The 19,664-nt window shown below is 39.1% G+C and overlaps 1 protein-coding gene across 2 annotated transcripts in view; it reads right to left on the bottom strand.

The window, feature by feature from the left end:
• Positions 1–4,469: 4,469 nt before the first annotated feature.
• Positions 4,470–19,664, bottom strand: part of LOC137374515 (solute carrier family 22 member 15-like) — a 68,291-nt gene continuing 53,096 nt past the window's right edge. For both annotated transcript variants that reach the window (XM_068040715.1, XM_068040717.1), the window contains 2 exons: positions 9,598–9,786; positions 4,470–7,510 (listed from right to left, as the gene is read on the bottom strand). In XM_068040715.1, the coding sequence (XP_067896816.1) occupies positions 7,424–7,510; positions 9,598–9,786 (276 nt within the window). In that variant the 3' untranslated portion in view covers positions 4,470–7,423. The remainder of the gene's footprint in view (positions 7,511–9,597; positions 9,787–19,664) is intronic.

Here is a 19,664-nt window from a genome sequence, read left to right as displayed (position 1 = left end):
AAAACATAAATGAGCATAACTAAACAGACCAAGCCCTTTTTGAAACAGAAAGTAGAGGGCTTGCATCATCTGAATTTTTCAAGACTATAAACCCTGCATCGGATCCAACATCTTCAAATTCTAACCACAAAAGAAAAGTGCTTCCATGTTTTAATATTTTTCGAGGACTTCTGTTTTACAATTGTGGAGATGGATTTATTGGAGGACTGAAGTGATTCCATAGACGCTGTACTTTTTTTTAAAGGGTCACTGGAATGATTCTGTTTAAAACAACATTTACTGGATGTCACATGTTTTCAGCTAAGTAAACAACAGGTGCCTTCTGACTATGGGAGTTGCTTACAAGAAAAATGACGTCAAGATTTATGGTGGGTTTCAAGGAGTGCACTGTCTTTCTTTAGTTCCACTTCTCCACAGGTCACAACATAGAGTGGGTTTCATTTTTGAATACTGTTTTAAGTCAGTTGAGTTTGTAGCCTGCTGAAAGAAACACCCAGCTCATCTTTTCTCCAACTCTGAGAAACACTGCAAAAAAATCTAGTGTGTGATCGCTGTAATGCCTGATGCCGCATTTCTCCTGTGAAGCTTCTGGAAGACTTCCTCTCGACATCTCCTGAACGAACTGCTTCTGAAAAGATCCCAGTGACCCGTCTACGTGTACCCGGATGCCAGACTGTATGCCAGCTGGAACATAACATATCTTATCCCTTTTCTTCAAGAAGTAACAAGTACTTTGGCCAAAGCATCTTTATTTTTCCTTTAACCAGTCTATGTGTTGGGTATTTAGAAGGGAATGTATATATTTACTGTCATATTTCAAACAGTGTTAAGCTTTATATCTTTATTGACTAAGACTTGTTTTATAATAAATTAATATTTTTGTTGTTTAATAAAGAAACCTGGTTGGTGGATTTTATTCTGAAACTAAAATAGATTGGGTATATAATTGGCCACATTGGTAACTGGGTATATGTTTAAATCTATGCTGTGGCCTGTAGAGAAGTGGAACTAGAGAAAGACAGTGCACTCCTCCCGGCTTGGCTGTAACAAAACTGATGGTTGATAGCAAGGTGGTAACAGAAGTTAATTAAACCATTCAAGAACACCTACGATAATCTTAAAAGGAACTGTGTCATCACAGATCAATATTCAAAGTAAAAGTGCTGAGATAAGAAGCACACTAAATTAGAATTTATCCTTTCAACCTCCAACAAATTTCAGCAGCAACAGAGCTGATTCAAATCAGCACTGCAGGGTAGGGGAGTGGGAAAGAGAAGAAACTAAGTGGTGTGGAATGGCATGTTGTGATACATTTCTTTCACTACTGAAATTGAATATTTATTCAGATTAGACAGATAGAATGAAAATCGCTTCCTCAAAGATCGTACAGTTCACTGAACATTATTTGAAAAACCTGTCATTTCTTGGCTAGGTTCTAACATTCATATTGAATGAGACCATCTCAGGTGGAGTACACAACTATATACCTGCTTCTGAGACCAGAATTGCTTCAAATTTCAGGGATGAAAATCCTTAACCCTTTTTAACACACTCCCACTGCAGAGTGCAATAGAAGAGCTGTAAACTTGGGCAGGACTCGGTTCTAATTTCATCTGGATGTTTTGCTTGGCCTACGTTTGGGCGGGATTGGTGAGAGGATTGATGGCCAGTACGCCCAGACTGAGAAGGGACAGCTATGGTGCAGGTTTGACTTGTAATCTGGATGCCAGGAAAGGCAGGAATTCCAAAATTGTTAACAAAAATAAAATGTCCCCTTGGCAAGCATGGGTGGGGTGGGGGGGGTGGGGGTGGGGCAGAGTCAGGAAGTTTCTGAGGCAGGACACTCGCAGACATCCTCCCCAGCCTGACCACCATTACCATATTTTGCAGACTTCTGTGGCTGGCAGATGTCTGAGAGGCACCTCTGTTGGCACAGGTGCCTCTCAGGAATATTTAAATTGAGTGACCTCCTTTTGACCCACATACTCTAGCACTAGCAATTTTGGCATGACTGCCAGAATCAGTGGCCTGTGCATTTGTAGGCCCACTATATGAGTGGCATTTATTAGTTGATCAGTCTGAAGCAAGATATTCCAATGTATTGCTGAAAATAGAGACATGTTGTCGAAGCTTTTCATCTTGCACTCATCAGGACATTCTGCAAGAATACCAATGTAAGGGGAAAACAATGACTTTATACTGTATGAGAAGAGAGTTCTGATTGGTTGGCAAGTGAAGTCTGATTGATAGAGGCGTTGCCATGGAGAATGCACCAGTTTATGGTGACTGACAGTTAAATGCCAAGCTTTGTTTGAAATTTAAACCAAGCATCTTGACTCTGACTGGTCAAGGCATTGCCCTGCGGGATGAACAAGTGAATGGCTGTCACTTACTTTGTTTAGCTGGAACAGGCACACTGTTTGTACATATTCTTTCTGTCTGCAAAGAACAGTGCCCTGTGTATTAATATATGTAGTTTCCAGTACACGCAAATGCACCACACTGCGAACCCTACTATCTTAATTGGTTGTCAGTGTAATTCTTAACACACTGACGATTATTTAGCAAATGTTGTCCAATCGCAGAATCACAGCTAATGTTGGACACTGTGTTTTGAGCTTTGCAAGCACGGGCTTGTTGAGTATGGCCTGTACCTTGCCCATTGCGAACAGCAGAAGGGACGTTGTTTGATACAACCCGCCAGTCTTTGGGACATACGACCTATATACCTAACATCACACTGGCATTGAAATTCATACATAATGCTCATTTGTGATAGACAGGATGTCTTTTTGGCTCAACGGCAACATCCCGTTAGTGGCGAACACCACACATGTTGCTACTGCATAGTAGCAGCATGAAACAGCTAGCTTCACCTGTTGCTCAAATTTTTCGGATACATTACCCAGGGTAACTTGAGGTAGACTGAGCACTTTTCAGGGTTGAAAATGACAGCCTTAGGCCCGTTCATAAGTTTACGCAATGTACAGCGAGGAATGATCTTACCAGGGTAGCCATGGTCATGCAGGAAGTCTTTGATTCACCCCATTTCAGCATCAAGCTTGTATGGTGATCAAATGGCTTGGGCCCCATTTATGAGGTTGCCGATAAGGCCAATCTTATCGCGCGTGGAACTATAAGAATACCAATGCATGTATTGACCAGCAAAGGTAGGTTTGCAGTAGACCCTTAGCAGATTTCTCAACTAATACGTCAAGGAAAGGGAGGTCATTTGACTGCTCCATTTCATAGGTGAATTTGAGTGCAGGATGGAACCCATTAAAGATATGTAAAGAAATGATTACATGCAGCTGCAGATTCAAATATAGCAAACGTATCATCGACATATTGGAAATATGCAAGAGGTAGGAGATTAGGTGTCATTCCCTCAAAGACACGTTTCCCATGGAACCCAACAAAGATGTTTGCAAAAGCTGGGCCTAGAGGGGAATCCAATGGCAACACCATCTATTTGGGCATACATGGTATCATTAAAACTGTACTCAACTGCGTGAGTTGCCGAGTTCAATAAATACTGATTCATGTAATGTGGCAGGTCTAGATTGCCATGATATAGTGCTGCAGTGCAAATATCTATGGCTTCCTTGAGAGGTGGTACATTGGTGAATAGGCTAGCTAAATCAAATGAGCATATGGACACGACATTGCTATTGATATGCAAGTGCTGTATGGTCTTCACAAATGTGAAGGAATCCTTCACGTTGTATGTGGAGAACTTGCTCAAAGCAGGTTGTAACAATTCGCCCAGTCATTTGGCCAATTCATGTTCTCTCTATTTTCAGCAATACTCAAGAGCTGTACTACCAAACGATTATTTATATTCCAAAGTCTCAAAGAACAAAAACATAATATTGTCTATACATAGATAACCAACATGCATTGAATCAGGACAGTAAAGAACATAACCTGCTAAGCCCCAAGGGAGTCTTATTTGCCGATATATTTTGTTGCCCTGATGCCAAGCAATTGGCCCACTCTGCAGATTTGGACAGATGAAACCCTGTAATTGTGGAGAACTGGTATCCAGAAAGAATTATAAAGGCAGCTGCTAGTCCAGTTGACTGTACTTAAAATAATGAATGATAACTCTGTTCAGTCCTGCACAGGCTATCATAATCTGTGCTGATTACTTGATTTTAAGGGAAACCTTTACCAAATGCAGACAGTATTGCTCTTGCCCATGTTGCATGACTAAAATTGAACATAACCATCACCAAATGGATTTAATGTATTCCACAATTATGTACAGTATATACCAAGTCAATGGCTGCCTGAAGATTCTGCCAGATGCACATATTCTTTCGATACTACAGAATCGATTTAAGCAAGGTGTATGGCAATTTTTTAGTAGGTTCATTCCATGAATTTTAATAAAAAATATTCACAGGAAACAAGGCAAACAAAAATTTAAGAGTAAGTGTAGAATATTTATTTTCAGTATGATCTGGATTAGTGAATATATATGTATATACATACGCAATAAATTGTACAAAGCTTTATAACTTCAAAATCTAGCTCCAATTCCAAAATAAAAGTTAACGAGTACAAAAACTTACAAAAAATTTACCTCTAATTGAAATTGGTACACATAATACAAATAATAAAAGGGAACAATTGGGTAGGCACTTTGGTATTCCCATTAAGAATATCGTCTGCACTTGCTATACGAATGAGGTCCATGAATATTCTAGAAATTGTTTTTGAACTCACTCATACCTAAGCAGTTCTAGTCCACTGTAAACTGAACACACAATAAAGTATAAACATTGTTCTGCAGCTATTTCACTGACAGAAGACTGGCAGAGCTAAGTCTAGCCACATAGGGTCTAGACCCTGTTTAAAATTACAGGGATCAGTGTCATTGGCATACACAGGAAGGGTGCACTGCACCAGAAAAGGCGCTTCAGTACATCAACCCCCAGTGCACCAGTAAGTTCTGATTTGGACAGTCACAAGGTAAAGCTTTGGCAAGAATCTACAAACACAGGGAGGAGCAGTTTTGAGTCCCTTCAGTTACCACTTCCAGATTTTACTGGGTGATTGGCCAACATATCTGACAAGCTCAACAAAGTTGATCTTTCTTTGCAAGGTAAGAATGATACTTTTATTTTGCACATAGGACTGTAGAACTTTGCCCAAAAAAGCTGCTATGGTGTAGTTATGTAATGCCACTATGTCCCTGACATTATCTTCTATTATGGACAATCAAATGTTGGTCATAGTATTTAAAGATGTAATTCTGGATTATTTGTCTTGGCTTTTGCACAAAATTCAGAATATTTTTTCCAAAAGAGAGGTAAATGAATTGTAGGATTTTGCCTGGGTTCATAATCTGCTTTCAGAGGACTTTGTAGCAAAGGCCAAAATTATGGTGAAACTAAAAGAGAATTTAATCAATGTTTCTGGTAACTCTGTTCTAAGTGATAATTTAAAACCATGCCTCTTGATCAATTTTAGATTTCAATTTTTTTGAAAAGAGTTCCCAGCGTTTTTCAAATCAGTCGTTGAAATACTTGTTCACTTTGCCTCAACTTGTGGGAAGTGAGTTTCTCTTATTTACATCAAAACAAGTATAGAAATCACTTGAATGTAGAGACTGATTTGCAGTTCAAACTCCAAAACTAAATTGAGATTCTACAAATTGCGTGCTAACAAACAAGCTCATCCTACTCAGAGACCAAGGATAGTCACAAGTGTTCTTTTATGTTCAGATTTATTCAGTAGTGTGTTGCTGAAAAAATGAACAAAAACAAACATGATGATTCCCATTGTGGTAGTGAGTAGGATGAGCCTGTTTGCTAGGAATGTAGCTCCCTTTTTTAACCAATGCTATGTTAACCAAAAGAAATCCTCTTGTTCAATACAAAAATATCACTTTAGAATGAGTCATGAATCATCAAAGGGGAATATAGCAAAAATGTTTGGCAACTTCTGCCTTAAATTTATAATTCACTAGATTAGGATAATTGAACTCTGCAAAAATGCCATTTAGGTTCAGCATTCAAAAGTCAAGTTATTTTCAAGCCTGTAAACCACAAATGTGCTCAGCGAGACAAGGTGGTTCAAAGAAATTATCTTTTCATTGCTGTTACCTGGTTGAATTCAACATGGGTTAATAAAAATGTTCTCTTCTTGTCAGTGTTATTCCCTTCATGGAACTGGTTTGGGTGATCTTAACCTAGTTCCCTTATGGGCTTGGACCTGGAGCACAGAACTAATCAGCATAATTTGGCACTTGACTAACAATTTAACTGAGTAAATCATAATGTTGACTATTGAGTGAAGTAAAAATTTTATTGTGATATAATGCAAGTTCTCTTTTGGGGTTGGGGCAGAGCTGAAGGACTTTTACTAAGCACTGGACCATGGTATACCTAATCTAATTATTTGATGCTAATTTTGGAAAATAAGTGTGTAGGTGTTCCATTTTCAGCACCAATTTCTCAACTTAATCAGCACAAAAAATATTTTTCCAAGAGAAGATCCAACACCATCTTCTCATAAAACCGTGGTTAAGCAATAAATACATCCTTGCCAGCTTCGCATATTTTCTAGAACAAATACAAAACCCCCCAAAAATTAGATAGAAGTTTGCCTTGGAGAACTTTAAAGAAATTGAGCGCAAAAGTAAAAACTTTTATATAGTAGAGGATCGCATTTTAAAGGCATCTTCAAAGCATTTCACATGATAATTTGTAGTACAGTGACTATTGTGATGCAGGTAAATACATTTGTGTATTTTGTGTATAGCAAGATTTTACTAATGAGATGAATGATCAGTGAATTGGTTTTCAGCAGTGTCAGTTGAGGACCAATAGGAGTGTCGGCCAGGATACGGAAGAACTCCCTGCTCATTAGTCCTATAGTGGCTTTAACATTTGCCTGTAACCCAAAAACCAGAGAAGATCTTACTTAAATGTTTCCTCCAAAAGGACCACATCTCAGATCAATTGCCAGTCTTGATTATGTGCTCAAGTTCTGAAGTGGGGCTGAAACCAACAATCTATGTCAGAGATGAACACCAATCAAACCAAGCTGACATGCAGAGGAAAGAGGCTGGATATCAACAAATGCATTAAGATTTTGCCAAAATACCCAATAAAACAAGGTTCAGAATAATCAGATACAGCAGCACCATTAAAATAAACCTAACTTTTGCTATAAAAGTCACTTGTAAAATGAAAGAATAGACAACCCTGAAATATTGCACTATTGGAAACATCTGTATCACTGACAAGTCATACCTTGCAAATATCCTAAATGTAGTAGTGCCCCTGAAATCAGTTACAACTGCACATTTCAAGAAACAAGCTGGATATTTATGGATACCTATAAACTGGAACAAATGTAAATAAAGTGCTGCTATTGCATTCTCATTGACTTGCAAAATATTCTTCGAGTGTCATTTGATCAATGTGGTTTCTTCATCAGAATCACAATCCTCTTCATTCTCACTATTATTGTCCTCTGCATAATTCACATCACTTGCCTGTAGATAAATAAAAGAGAAGTTGCACTCATGTGAGCATAGGTGACTTTCACTGTCCTTGCCTTAAATCACTATCAAGATGCCACTTTTCTAGGCATTGCTTTAAACACAGCTGATTAGTGCATAGAGGAGAGTGGATTATAGGAGGTGGTGTGGTGTGCTCTGGTCTGTAGATAATATGTAAACCAATGCTAAATGTTTATGTACACTTGCACCCACCCACAATGGTAATCTATGTTTCCCACCCCCCCACAGGTAATAAAGATGCATTCAAAGTTATACATAATTTCTTTCTCCCAAAGTTACAAAATGTTTTATTTTGTTTATCGTTCCTTCTTATTCATCCTTTTGTTCAACTTGAACTTTTTTTCTGTTTACTTGCTTATATTCTCTCCCTCCATTTTCTAAATTTTAACTAAGTCAGTCATTGTTGCCCCATTGTAGAAATCACAGTTTCAACAATAGGTTTCAAGTGCTTTCATTACAATTATATGTGTTAGCATTTGATCACCAACTACTTGGTTCAATTAGATCGGTGTCAATAACGTTCCACTCAGTGATAGAGGCCGCAGTTTTGTTGCAATAAACTTAGAGCAACGGAATCTCAGAAGCATCTCATTAGCTGGGCCACACTCTTTGGTTGTTTGTGGACAAGAATTTCCAAAATGTTTGGAAAAGTCTATTATTTATGGGGTTTTTTTTTAAATGGACCAACTCAACACTGAAGACGGTGCTTTACACTTTTAAACTGAAAACATGCAAGAAGATGGGTTCAGCCTTTGGTAAAGTGTTACCAATTACCTGCATTTCACAAGCTGTAGGTATTTAGAGTACAGCATAATCAAGGTGACCAATTATAAGAAAACCAAAAGTGATTACAAGGAAATGTGTATTGTGAATATGACCTGATCTGAACAGCAAGCTGAAGTTACTGTTTTGGAATCACTAAAATGTAATCATTACATTATAAATATAAAGGTAGTCGGATTGTTATATTGGATTGTCATAGTAGACAATCAGCATTCATCCTTCACACAGATTATGCCAATGTGGGTTACTCAACACTGAAGATGGTGCTTTACACTTTTAAACTGCAAACATGTCAGAAGATGGGTTCAGCCTTTGGAACAATCACCTAAAGCTGATTACAGGGCAGCATAATTGAACATACATATAAATGCAATGTTTCATTGGCTGAGGATATGTAGAGATTTAACGTTTAAGTTTTCAAACTTGTTCGCTCATTCACTCTCAGTTATCTAGTTGTGTAATAGTTAATTTTATCACAGGAACACAATGTTGAAAGAACTTCAGTACATCCACATCAAATGTGTCACATCAGACATTAGTGTTTAAATTACCAAAGTGTCTGAATGCACAAAGGGCAGAAGCTGAAATGTATGTAAAACTTGTGAAGTCTTTCACTTTCCCACTCTATACTTGAACAGTCATTACAATTTATATATCAGCCAAAGAGGGGAAACTAATTTTAGTTTGCATGATTGACATTGTTCCCTTAACTTTTAATGGGAAATGTAAATTCATTGGGGATAACTGCATTTCTGTTCAAAGTATTCCTGTCAGTAATCGGTGACCAGTGTAGCTCAATTCAAAAGGAGAATGACATATCTGGAACATGACCTGGAGCTCTCAGATACCAACAATCCCTGTACTGATTCAATATGTAATAGAAAAAAACACTGCTAGTTAAATACTATGACAGGTGACTCCAAAACAGAGAATGTTTTTCAGGCTGGTCCAAAATGCTGATCCCTATTGAAATGAATAAAGTTGAAGATGGTTGTGAGGCTGCAACGATCAACATTATTTTGGCATAAGGAAAATTAGATTTATTTACCCATAGATACTTCTAACAGAAAATACTGCCGCAGACTTTCTCCCACTTTTGTTACACAGATGTTCATTGCTGCAGCAACAAAGTGATTTCACAACAGGCTTTCTGTAAAGTGATATTTAACACACTGCCTAAATCACTCAAGTGGAGTTTCTATCAGATTTAGTTTGACATGAGCTGAACAGATAACAATTAGCAAAGTAATGCATCTTTCTTCACATAGATTATGTACCATTTTATTTTTCTGTGAGCAGAGAGACACTACTTCTTCTCCAAGCTGGCGATATTCGACACTATGCAGGTCAGAGATTTTGTCTGAAAGAGGCTTATTCAGCGTTTCTGGTAGGAACAAACTAAGCACTCCTGCTAGCAGTCCGGTGGCTCCAAACACCACAAAATGTAATGGCCACTGAATGGATTTCTGTTAAGGGGAGTAAAGAAAATTAGATCATATATGAATGACACTGCACTAAGATGATATAAATGGCACCAGTGTTACTTATAGAAGCTAAACATAGTAACTATATAAAAGTATAGGAAATAAATACATTCCCCATACAAAATATCTTAACAACTGTAGTTTTCCTCTGCCAGCCTGTGTGCAAGATGCAAAATCTTACTTTCACCACATGGTACGACATCTTTTTTTTTTTAGATTAGAGATACAGCACTGAAACAGGCCCTTCGGCCCACCGAGTCTGTGCCGAACATCAACCACCCATTTATACTAATCCTACACTAATCCCATATTCCTACCAAACATCCCCACCTGTCCCTATATTTCCCTACCACCTACCTATACTAGTGACAATTTATAATGGCCAATTTACCTATCAACCTGCAAGTCTTTTGGCTTGTGGGAGGAAACCGGAGCACCCGGAGAAAACCCACGCTTTACATGGTCAATGTACTGATCAATGTGAATTACATTTTGAAGTTTTACTTGGGATTAAGGGTTCAGGAGGAAGTTCTGTCTACTGCTGGGGTGCAGTTCCATGGAAAATCAGGAGCTCCCTGGTATCCTGATCAAGTGACTATTCTCCATGTCTGATCCCAGTCAGTCAGCAGTCTACATATCAGGAGGGTGGCAGGGGGAGGAGACGATAACAGGGAGTTGACAGTATTTGAGCCTGATCCTGTCTCCTTGTAAGCACATTTTCCAGTGTGCTGGAGTTGGGGTTACTTGCTAACAATTGACAGCAGATTCTTAGCTGATTTTTCAAAGGGGCACTTTGGTCAATTACAGCACTACACTATCATTACAATTGAGATCAGCTGACTCAGTAAAGACCAAGACCTTCATGGACTATCTGCTTCAATACTATATCATGCAACACATTTACTTACTCAGCTATCAGGAACCTTTAAAAAGAGGCTGTCAAAGATGAATTACACTAGGCAATATAATAGATGAAACTATCTCTGGAGAACACAAGAATTCCAATTTTACTTGCACTAAAAATAGTTTAATGTTCACCACAGAAAGTTAGCCAATGTTGTCCTGTGGGAATATTAAACTAAGTTTAAGTTAATACATTGAATTCGAAGATAATTTAACTCCATTACAACAAAAACTGCAAATAGATGTGGCCAAGAATTCCAGAATGCATCATTCTTGAAGTAATTACATGGTTATCCTGAAACCATTTATTTAATTACATTTTCAAGAACTTAAAAATAAGTCCTTAAGAGTCAAAGAATGAGTACAGTTTAGGGAATGCACTTAATATTGCCCATGTTTAAATAATAGTGTCTCAAGTTTGGCTATTTCCAATTACTATTTATTAAAGTTTTCCATAAAGTTCACTTTCCATAGGCAAGCCCACACATTTTACAAACCAAAACTTGACATCTCCATTTTATACATAAAGTTTTTCAGATAACTGACTGTAAGATGAACATTGAATCTTCATACTGTGGGGTTTGCACTGGAAGTATTATAGGATATCACTGTATACTTCTGATCTCTCATTGAAAAAAAAATCATGCTGACAACCATGCAGTGAGGCTAAACTACTAATTTATTGTATGTAGTACACTTATTCAGATAATTTCCTTAGCCAGACAGTGATAAGGATGTGGAATGCGCAAGTAGTACAAGGAGTAGTTGAAGTGAATAGCATAGATGCATTTAACAGGAAGCTAGATAAAGTGTGTGAGGGAGAAAGGAATAGAAAAATATGCTGGAAGAGTTAGATGAAGTAGGGGGATGAGACTCGAGTGCAGCATAAACACCGGCATAGACCAGTTGGGCCAAATGGCCCACTTTTGTGCTGTAAATTCTGTCTCTTTTATGTTCAACCACTTACAGCTATTTATTTATTAAAGAGATGATAAGTGCCCCTTAGGGGGTACCACAAAAAAATTAACAAAAAAATTGAGGGAACTTAGCACATCAAATTGAAATTCTGTTCCTATTATTGATGAAGCACTCCAGTCCCTCTGGTGCCCACCAGTCATGGAAAACCTCAAGCACACCAGCAGACACTGCATGCTCTATTTCCAGGGTCACCCGGGCGCGGATGTAACCGTGGAAGAGTCAGACAGTCAGGCCAAATGACCCCCTCAACTACCCAGTGCCTGGGCCCAATGATGGCCAGGCCCAGAAACAGTCCCAAAAGGAGGTCCTCCAATCTGCCTACTCCCCTCTGCACTGGGAGACCAAAGATCAGGATCTTTGGCCAAAAGATTGATAGGCAACCCCTTCAAGTAGTGAAACGGGCTATAACCTCATACTCTCCTTGTAGTCATGAAAACAGAGACTCCTCCAGGCCACAGAAATTGCAGGCTTCCAGAGAGTCTATGAACTAACAAATATTTGTTGCACGGGTCTGCCTTGTGCAACACTCTTTATGCAAAATCCCCAATGGCAAAAGGGACGACTCCCACAATGAGTCCTCCACTGGGGACCTCTGCCTTCTCCGATGGCAAGATGGTACACCATTTTGTGTCCTGATGTTAGACGAGGGTCAAGAAGTGGAGTGTGCACAGGAGCAGCTTGTACAGAAAACCGATCTGCACAGAATGGAATGGCACGAAGGGAATTTTCGAGCAACGGCTCAAGTTGTGAGGCGCTGGCTCCGAAGCATAGTGCTGTAAATTCAATGCAAGATTACAATTTAATACTTACCTTTTAGGTACATAATCAGTTTTTGGAGTCCAACATAATGAATCATTTCAACATTCTTAAATTCCTACAGGAAAAAAATTTGTTCGTGTGACACCGCTTCAAAGCAGCGCTATGCAGGCTATGCAGATTCCCCAGTGGAAGATAGTGCTCTCTGCGCAGCCAACATGGGTTTCCTCAATGATATCCATGGTGAGACCCATGTGGGTTGCGCACATAGTGGTTTGGCATGCTGTCTGCCCCCCTAGGGTATCTACATAGTCTATGTAGTGCCACGCTACACAAACAAATTTTTCCTCCCTTTTCTCAATTTTTCTTTCCCTGATGTGCTAAATATGAGCTCAAAGCACAATACATCTAAACAGTTGAAGCATATGAAGTAAAGCAAACAGCAGCAGCAGTCATATTTACTCTCACTTTGATCTTCCTCTGGATACAAAATGGTCAATTAAGATTAGAAGGAAGACAAAAAGCAGAAGATGTTACTGACTACTGTCACCTACCATCTAAATTACTCAAGAAATCCAACTGTTGACAATGTAATCTGCTCTTTCATAGAAAGATGGTCTCCTCATAGGTGCAGGTATCTAATTAACAGTTCAAACAAACTGGCCTAGCTTTGCCTCAGACAGCTTGAGCCTGTTCATAGCTGGTGATCTCATGAAAGACAGTTTCCATTCTCGAATTTAAAAGTCATCACAGTATTCTTTCTATATATTTAAAGTCAAACAAGAGAAGCCGAATGAAAAGGTGTAATTGATAAAATTTGAAACAGAATGGATCCTAAACCTGTCAAAGGAAATATGAAACATTTTCCCTCAATGTCAATTAGCTGCAAATGTTCCTGACAACTGCATCAATACAATTAAAATAAAGTAAGTGGATTTTTGCAGAAAGACAGTACCAAGAGGGCACAATTTTAATATGGTCAAACATAGAATGAAAGGGGAGCTTAGAAAAATTTTTATACAGAGGTTTGTTAGAATTTGAAATTTTCTGCCTCAAACCATTGTTTACAAAAGGTAATTAGATAGTTGCTTGAAAAAGAGGAATAATAGAAAGAATATAGGGAGTGAATAGGAGAGTGGGATTATACCAGGTAACTTGTGGGAAGAAACACTGGCATAAACTTAATGGGCTGAATGGTCTGCTTTGTGCTGTACATTCTACCATCGCAAATTTGACCCAAGATAAAGACTTCACCAAAAATGACAAAGCTGATACATGCAATTGACAGGAAATTTAAATTCTGACATGTACAGAGGTATTAATGAAGTGTACAGATTAAATTTTTTTCAACTACTCAGTGCTCCATTCGAAGATTAATTTTTCATTTTTTATTCAATATTCGGAAGCATTATTTGTATTAGCATCCTTGAAAGTTGATAAATCATCAGGGCCAGATGAAATGTATCCTAGGCTGTTAAAAGAAGCAAGAGAGGAAATAACAGAAGGTCTGACCATCATTTTCCAGTCCTCACTGGATACAGGTGTGGTGCCGGAGGATTGGAGAACTGCTAATGTTGCACCTCTGTTTAAAAAGGGAGCGAAGGATAGACTGAATAACTACAGGCCAGTCAGTCTAACCTCGGTAGTGGGCAAATTATTGGAATCTATTCTGAGACACAGAATAAATTGTCACTTAGAAAGGCACAGGTTAATCAAGGATAGTCAGCATGGATTCGTTAAGAGAAGATCTTGTTTGACAAACTTGATCAAATTTTTTGAAGTTAGAAGGAAGATAGATGAGGGTAGTGCAGTTGATGTGGTCTACATGGATTTTAGAAAGGCTTTTGACACAGTCCCACATGGGCAGTCTGGTTAAAAAAAAAAAATCCCATGGGATCCAGGGAAATGCAACAAGGTGGATAAAAAATTGGCTCAGTGGTAGGAAAGAGTAATTGCTGACGAGTGTTTTAGCGACTGGAGGGCTGTTTCCAGTGGTGTTCTGCAGGGCTCAGTACTGGATCCCCTGCTTTTTGTGGTATACATTAACTATTTGGACGTAAATGTAGAGGGGATGATCAAGAAGTCTGCAGATGACACAAAGATTAGCCGTGTGGTAGATAGCAAGGAGGATAGCTGTAGGCTGCAGGAAGATATTGATGATCTGGTCAGATGGACAGAAAAGTGGCAAATGGAATTCAACCTGGAGAAATGTGAGGTGATGCATTTGGGGAGGTCAAACAAGGCAAAGGAATATAAGATTAATGGGAAAATACTGAGGAGTGTAGAGGGAGTGAGGGACCTTGGAGTGAATGTCCACAGATCCCTGAAGATAGCAGGACAGGTTGATAAGGTGGTTAAGAAGGCATATGGAATCCTTTCCTTTATTATCCTAGGTATAGAATATAAGAGCAGGAAGGTTATGCTGGAACTGTACAACTCATTGGTTAGGCCACAACTTGAGTACTGTGTGCAGTTCTGGTCACCTCATTACAGAAAGGATGTAATTGCACTAGAGAGAGTACAGAGGAGATTTACGAGGATGTTGCCAGGACTGGAAAAATGCAGCTATGAGGAAAGATTGGATAGGCTGGGATTGTTCTCCTTGGAACAGAGAAGGTGGAGGGGAGATCTGATTGAAATGTACCAAATTTTGAAGGGCCTGGATAGAGTGGAGGTGAAGGGTCTATTCACCTTAGCAGAGAGGTCAGTGACAAAGGGGCATAAATTTAAAGTGATTTGTAGAAAACTTAGAGGGGAGATGAGGAAAAACTTTTTCACCTAGAGGGTGGTGGGGGTCTGGAACTCACTGCCTGAAAGGGTAGTTGAGGCAGTGGCCCTCAACTCATTCAAAAGGAGTCTGGATATGCACCTCAAGTGCAGGGCTACGGACCAAATGCTGGAAGGTGGGATTAGAATAGGTGGATCATTTTTTGGCCAGCACAGACACAATGGGCCAAGTGGCCCCTTTTTGTGCCTTAAACTTTCTATGATTAGAATTCATAAAGAACCCCCATCACAGCAACAATGGACACAACTGAACCTGTGTTTACTTATATCCCACTGATTAATTAGCTGTTTAAGGCAGTAACTATTAAATGCCTAGGATAGGGCTTTCTATTGTATATTCATTAACATCCTGTGGTTAAAACTGTAACACTAATAATTCAAAGCATTTGGAAGAGGCACATTTCATCCAAATCAATAAGCTTTGTATAGAAATAATCTTTGGATAATTCGCAATTTCGATTCATATTATCCCACTAAGTTAAGTATAAATTAGAGCATGTGTTCCAAGCATTCCCAGTGAAATTCTTTCATGACACTTCTCTCCTCACCTACCTCTACTCAAATACTAGAATTGAGCCTCTGATCCAAGGCTGCTATTGTTTGACTCTTTTCACAAATACAATGTTTAAAGCTTAACAAGAAAGAAGTCTCCTCACTTCTCTTGAGCCTGTGCTTTTGTTGCTTGGCTTTATAAAGGAACAAGGTTCCTGTCATTTAAGTGCTTTTATGAGTTTTAAAAAATTCTTTCATGGGATGTGAGCGTCGCTGGCTAGGCCAACATTTTTTGCCCATCCCTAATTGCCCTCGAGAAGGTGGTGGTGAGCTGCTTTCTGAACCGCTGCAGTCCATCTGGTGTAGGTACATCCACAGTGCTGTTAGGATGGGAGTTCCTGGTTTTTGACCCAGTGACAGTGAGGGAACAGCGATATAGTTCCAAGTCAGGATAGGAAGCAACAAAGATACTATCAATGCATCATATTTTCCATCAGTGCAGGATCACAACATCATCTGAATGCTTTCCTTGGTTTTGTGCCAGTTATGAATTCAAGGCAAACATTATCAGTTACAATCACATGTCAGCATATCCCTTGTCCCGTCTCAATCGAATACACTCCTGTAAGCATATGAGTACAACAGGGAGTCTAAGTGGATCACTGGCTGGATCTTTGGTTTTCTCCTAGCAAATTAACTTAGCTGACAATATAATTGGCCACCAAAGGTGGCCACAGTTTGAAATATTTTTGATTTAAATCAGCACTGGCACTTCTAATGTTATCTCAAGAATATGCTAAGATTTGACAATGCTGGGGAAATCTTCAGAGCGACAATTTCAGAGACCAGTTACCCATAACGTAAGTGTTGCTCATAGCATTTATACTCACACCCATATGACATCTCAAAAAAGTTGCTCCCAGAACAACTTGATTTCACCCTTACCATTGAATGTAAAGACAATACTTATTGAATACAAAATGAACATTTTCTCCTTACAAGTCATTTTCCTGTAACTGTTATATTTAGGAGCCTGACAAGTGTACTATGATCTATTAGTAAAACTATATAGTGCCTCAAATTGAACAAGGAGACAAATCAGTTCTACAAGATAAATAAATAAGTGCCTTTACAAGCTTTCCATCCACTGTTGTTTAGGAACATGAAAAGTACAAAATAATCTTAATCAAGTACTGAAAATATTTGCAACACCTTAATTACTCAAAACAAGATGAAATATATTAGCCCAGATTTTTCAGTTAGTGTTCATCATGAACTTGGAAAAAAAAGCCCACAAAGATTTAGCAGGTTTGACAATGTAGGTTTCTGCTTTTCCAGAGTTCAGTTTCAATTTGGTGCCTCCTACAGGGGATCTGCTAATAGAGCAACCGGGTATGTAGCAGGCAGGTTAACCAGCCAATCAGATTTAAGAATTCTCAGATAGCAAAGCAGAAAGTAAAGAGCAAGAAATACAATTCACACTGAAATCACTGTAAATAGTTGAAGTTCATGACCAGTCAATGATTCCTAAATGATTTCATATGCAAAGACTGCAACAATGCAGCCTGTGGAGGAGCAGGGTATCTCAGAGAGCAGCTTCCGGATTTCCACATTTAACTTCACATTGCTGTGAAGTTGCTGTCAGATTTTACAGTAATAAGGGCAACACTGACAGCCTCGACTTTAATATTACCACAAATTCCAGGCCATTAAGTTGTACAAAATTGTGAAACAAAAGCCTTTAAAAAAAAAACTGAATGCTTACTATGAAAGCACTGAAAACTGAAGGGTAAACTCAGATTGTGCTTAACCAGGCTAAACAAAAAGAAAATTTATATTTTAAAATCTGCAATTTTTAAAAACTCTATGGATCAAATAAATTTAACTTGCAGAAACCACACTGCACTTCTGATCATCACAATAAAATAAGTAAACTAATGCAATCGACAATTAAAGCTATGCAAATTATTGAATCTTCCATTGCTGCAGCATTATAGTGCTGCCATCAAAGGTAGCCCCAACACTGGCAAAAACACAGCATTATAAAGGTGGTGGCATTGTGACTCATGGAGCACACAGACTTCTCATGAGATGATTTCCTGCATTACTGATGGAAAACGCATGCAAAGGTGGTGCTGGATTCACATGCTGATATTTTATTCTAGCTGTGGGCAGGTGACAGCTCCTGCTCTATTTGGTGCCAATGGAGTTTTTGAAGCCTAAATTGACACCTGCAAGTGCTGCTGCTTCACCACTGACTGTGAACTCCCGGCCAGTGTTTTCATGTAGACTTGTTCATAACAGAAAGGGCAATATCACCCGTGTTTTTCAGATGATGGCATGACATGTACTACATGGCATACACTCAACCACCGGCAAAAGGTTTTCTAAGTTTCTGAAGTCAATTCTGTTCAAACTATACTTTTTCATTTTATTGAGGATGTTGCAAATGGTACTATATGTGACTTCTCAGCGTACAAAAGAAAAATACTGAAGATGCTAGAAATCAAATTAAAACAGAAAACGTCAGAAATACTCAGCAGGCCTGGAAGCATCTATAACAAGAAAAAAAAAGAGTTTACAGGTGGAATTTTGTTTCCAAATCACAGTTTCCAAATCCCAGAGGACATCCGCCTCAGGCACTTCGTATGTCAGAGCAGTGGAAAGAGCAGCCTCCAGTTCTACTGAAGCCACAGGGGTTTCACAGTGCAACAGCAATAGGAAGTGGATGAGAAATACTTTAGTTGCACGTGGGGATTCCCTTGGGTGTACATAATAATGTTTATGGCATTATGTTAATGCTTATTTCAATGAATGAAACACTTTAATGAGCTCCTCATTCTCCTGGGCAACAAAAGGGAAGGCCTGTGATAGGATACAAGGCAGGGGAGACTGGCAAAAGTGATGATGGTGCAAGGCAAAAGGATATGGTCATGGGACAGTGGCATAGTGGTAATCTTACTTGACCAGCAATCCAGAGGCCTGTACTAATGCTCCAGAGACATGTGATCAAATCCCACCATGTCAGCTGGGGGAATTTAAATTAAATTAATTAATAAATCTGGAATAAAATGCTACTTTTGTTAATAATGACCATGGAACTACCAAAAACTTGTCTGGTCACTAATGCCATTCAGGGGAGGAAGTATGCTGTCCTTACCTGGTCTGGCCTACAGGAGACTCTAGACCCAAACTCAACTGCTTTCTGAAATTGCCTAGCAAGCCACTTAGTTGTGGGCAGCTCACTGCCATCTGCTTAAGGGCAATTAGGGATGGGCAATAAATACTGGCATTGCAAACAATGCTCACATCCCAAGAAATTACAGAAACAAAAAGATAGGTTTAGAGAAGGTGTAAATGGGAATAGCAGAATCATCAGCAACAGTTGCCATCTAAATCAAAAAAGGCAGAGATTATGATCTGATAGTATTGGGCTCAATTTTTATCCAAAGACTGTAAACTGCCTAATTGAAAGATGAGGTGCTTTTCCCTCGAGCTTTTGTTGAAATTCCTTGGAACAATGTAGGAGGTCAAGGATAGAAAGGTCTGAATGGGAGTCAGGTAGGGAATTAAAATGAAAAGCAACTAGAAGCTCAGGGTCATACTTATGGACAGAATTGAGGTGTCATCCAATCTGCATTTGCTCTCCCCAGTGTAGAGGCAATGGCACCGTGAGCAGCAAATACAGTACACCAAATTGAAAGAAGTACAAGCAAATTGTTGTTTCGCCTGAAAGGAGTGTTCGGGGTCCTGGATTGTGAAAAGAGAGACAGTAAAAGGGAAGGTGTTGCATCTCCTGCACTTGCATGGAAAGATGCCATGGGAAGGGAAGGGCGCGTTGGTGATGATTGAGGAGTGGACTAGGGCGTCTCAGAGGGAATGGTCCCTCAGATTGCTGAAATAGAAGTGGAGGGGAAGATGTGCTTGGTTTGTGGCATCACGCT

Source organism: Heterodontus francisci, chromosome 10, assembly GCF_036365525.1.
Source record: "Heterodontus francisci isolate sHetFra1 chromosome 10, sHetFra1.hap1, whole genome shotgun sequence".
In the NCBI taxonomy this organism is placed as follows: Eukaryota; Metazoa; Chordata; class Chondrichthyes; order Heterodontiformes; family Heterodontidae; genus Heterodontus; species Heterodontus francisci.
The sequence above is the reverse complement of the archived record's forward strand: the minus strand, read 5'-3'. Positions and strand labels throughout refer to the sequence as shown.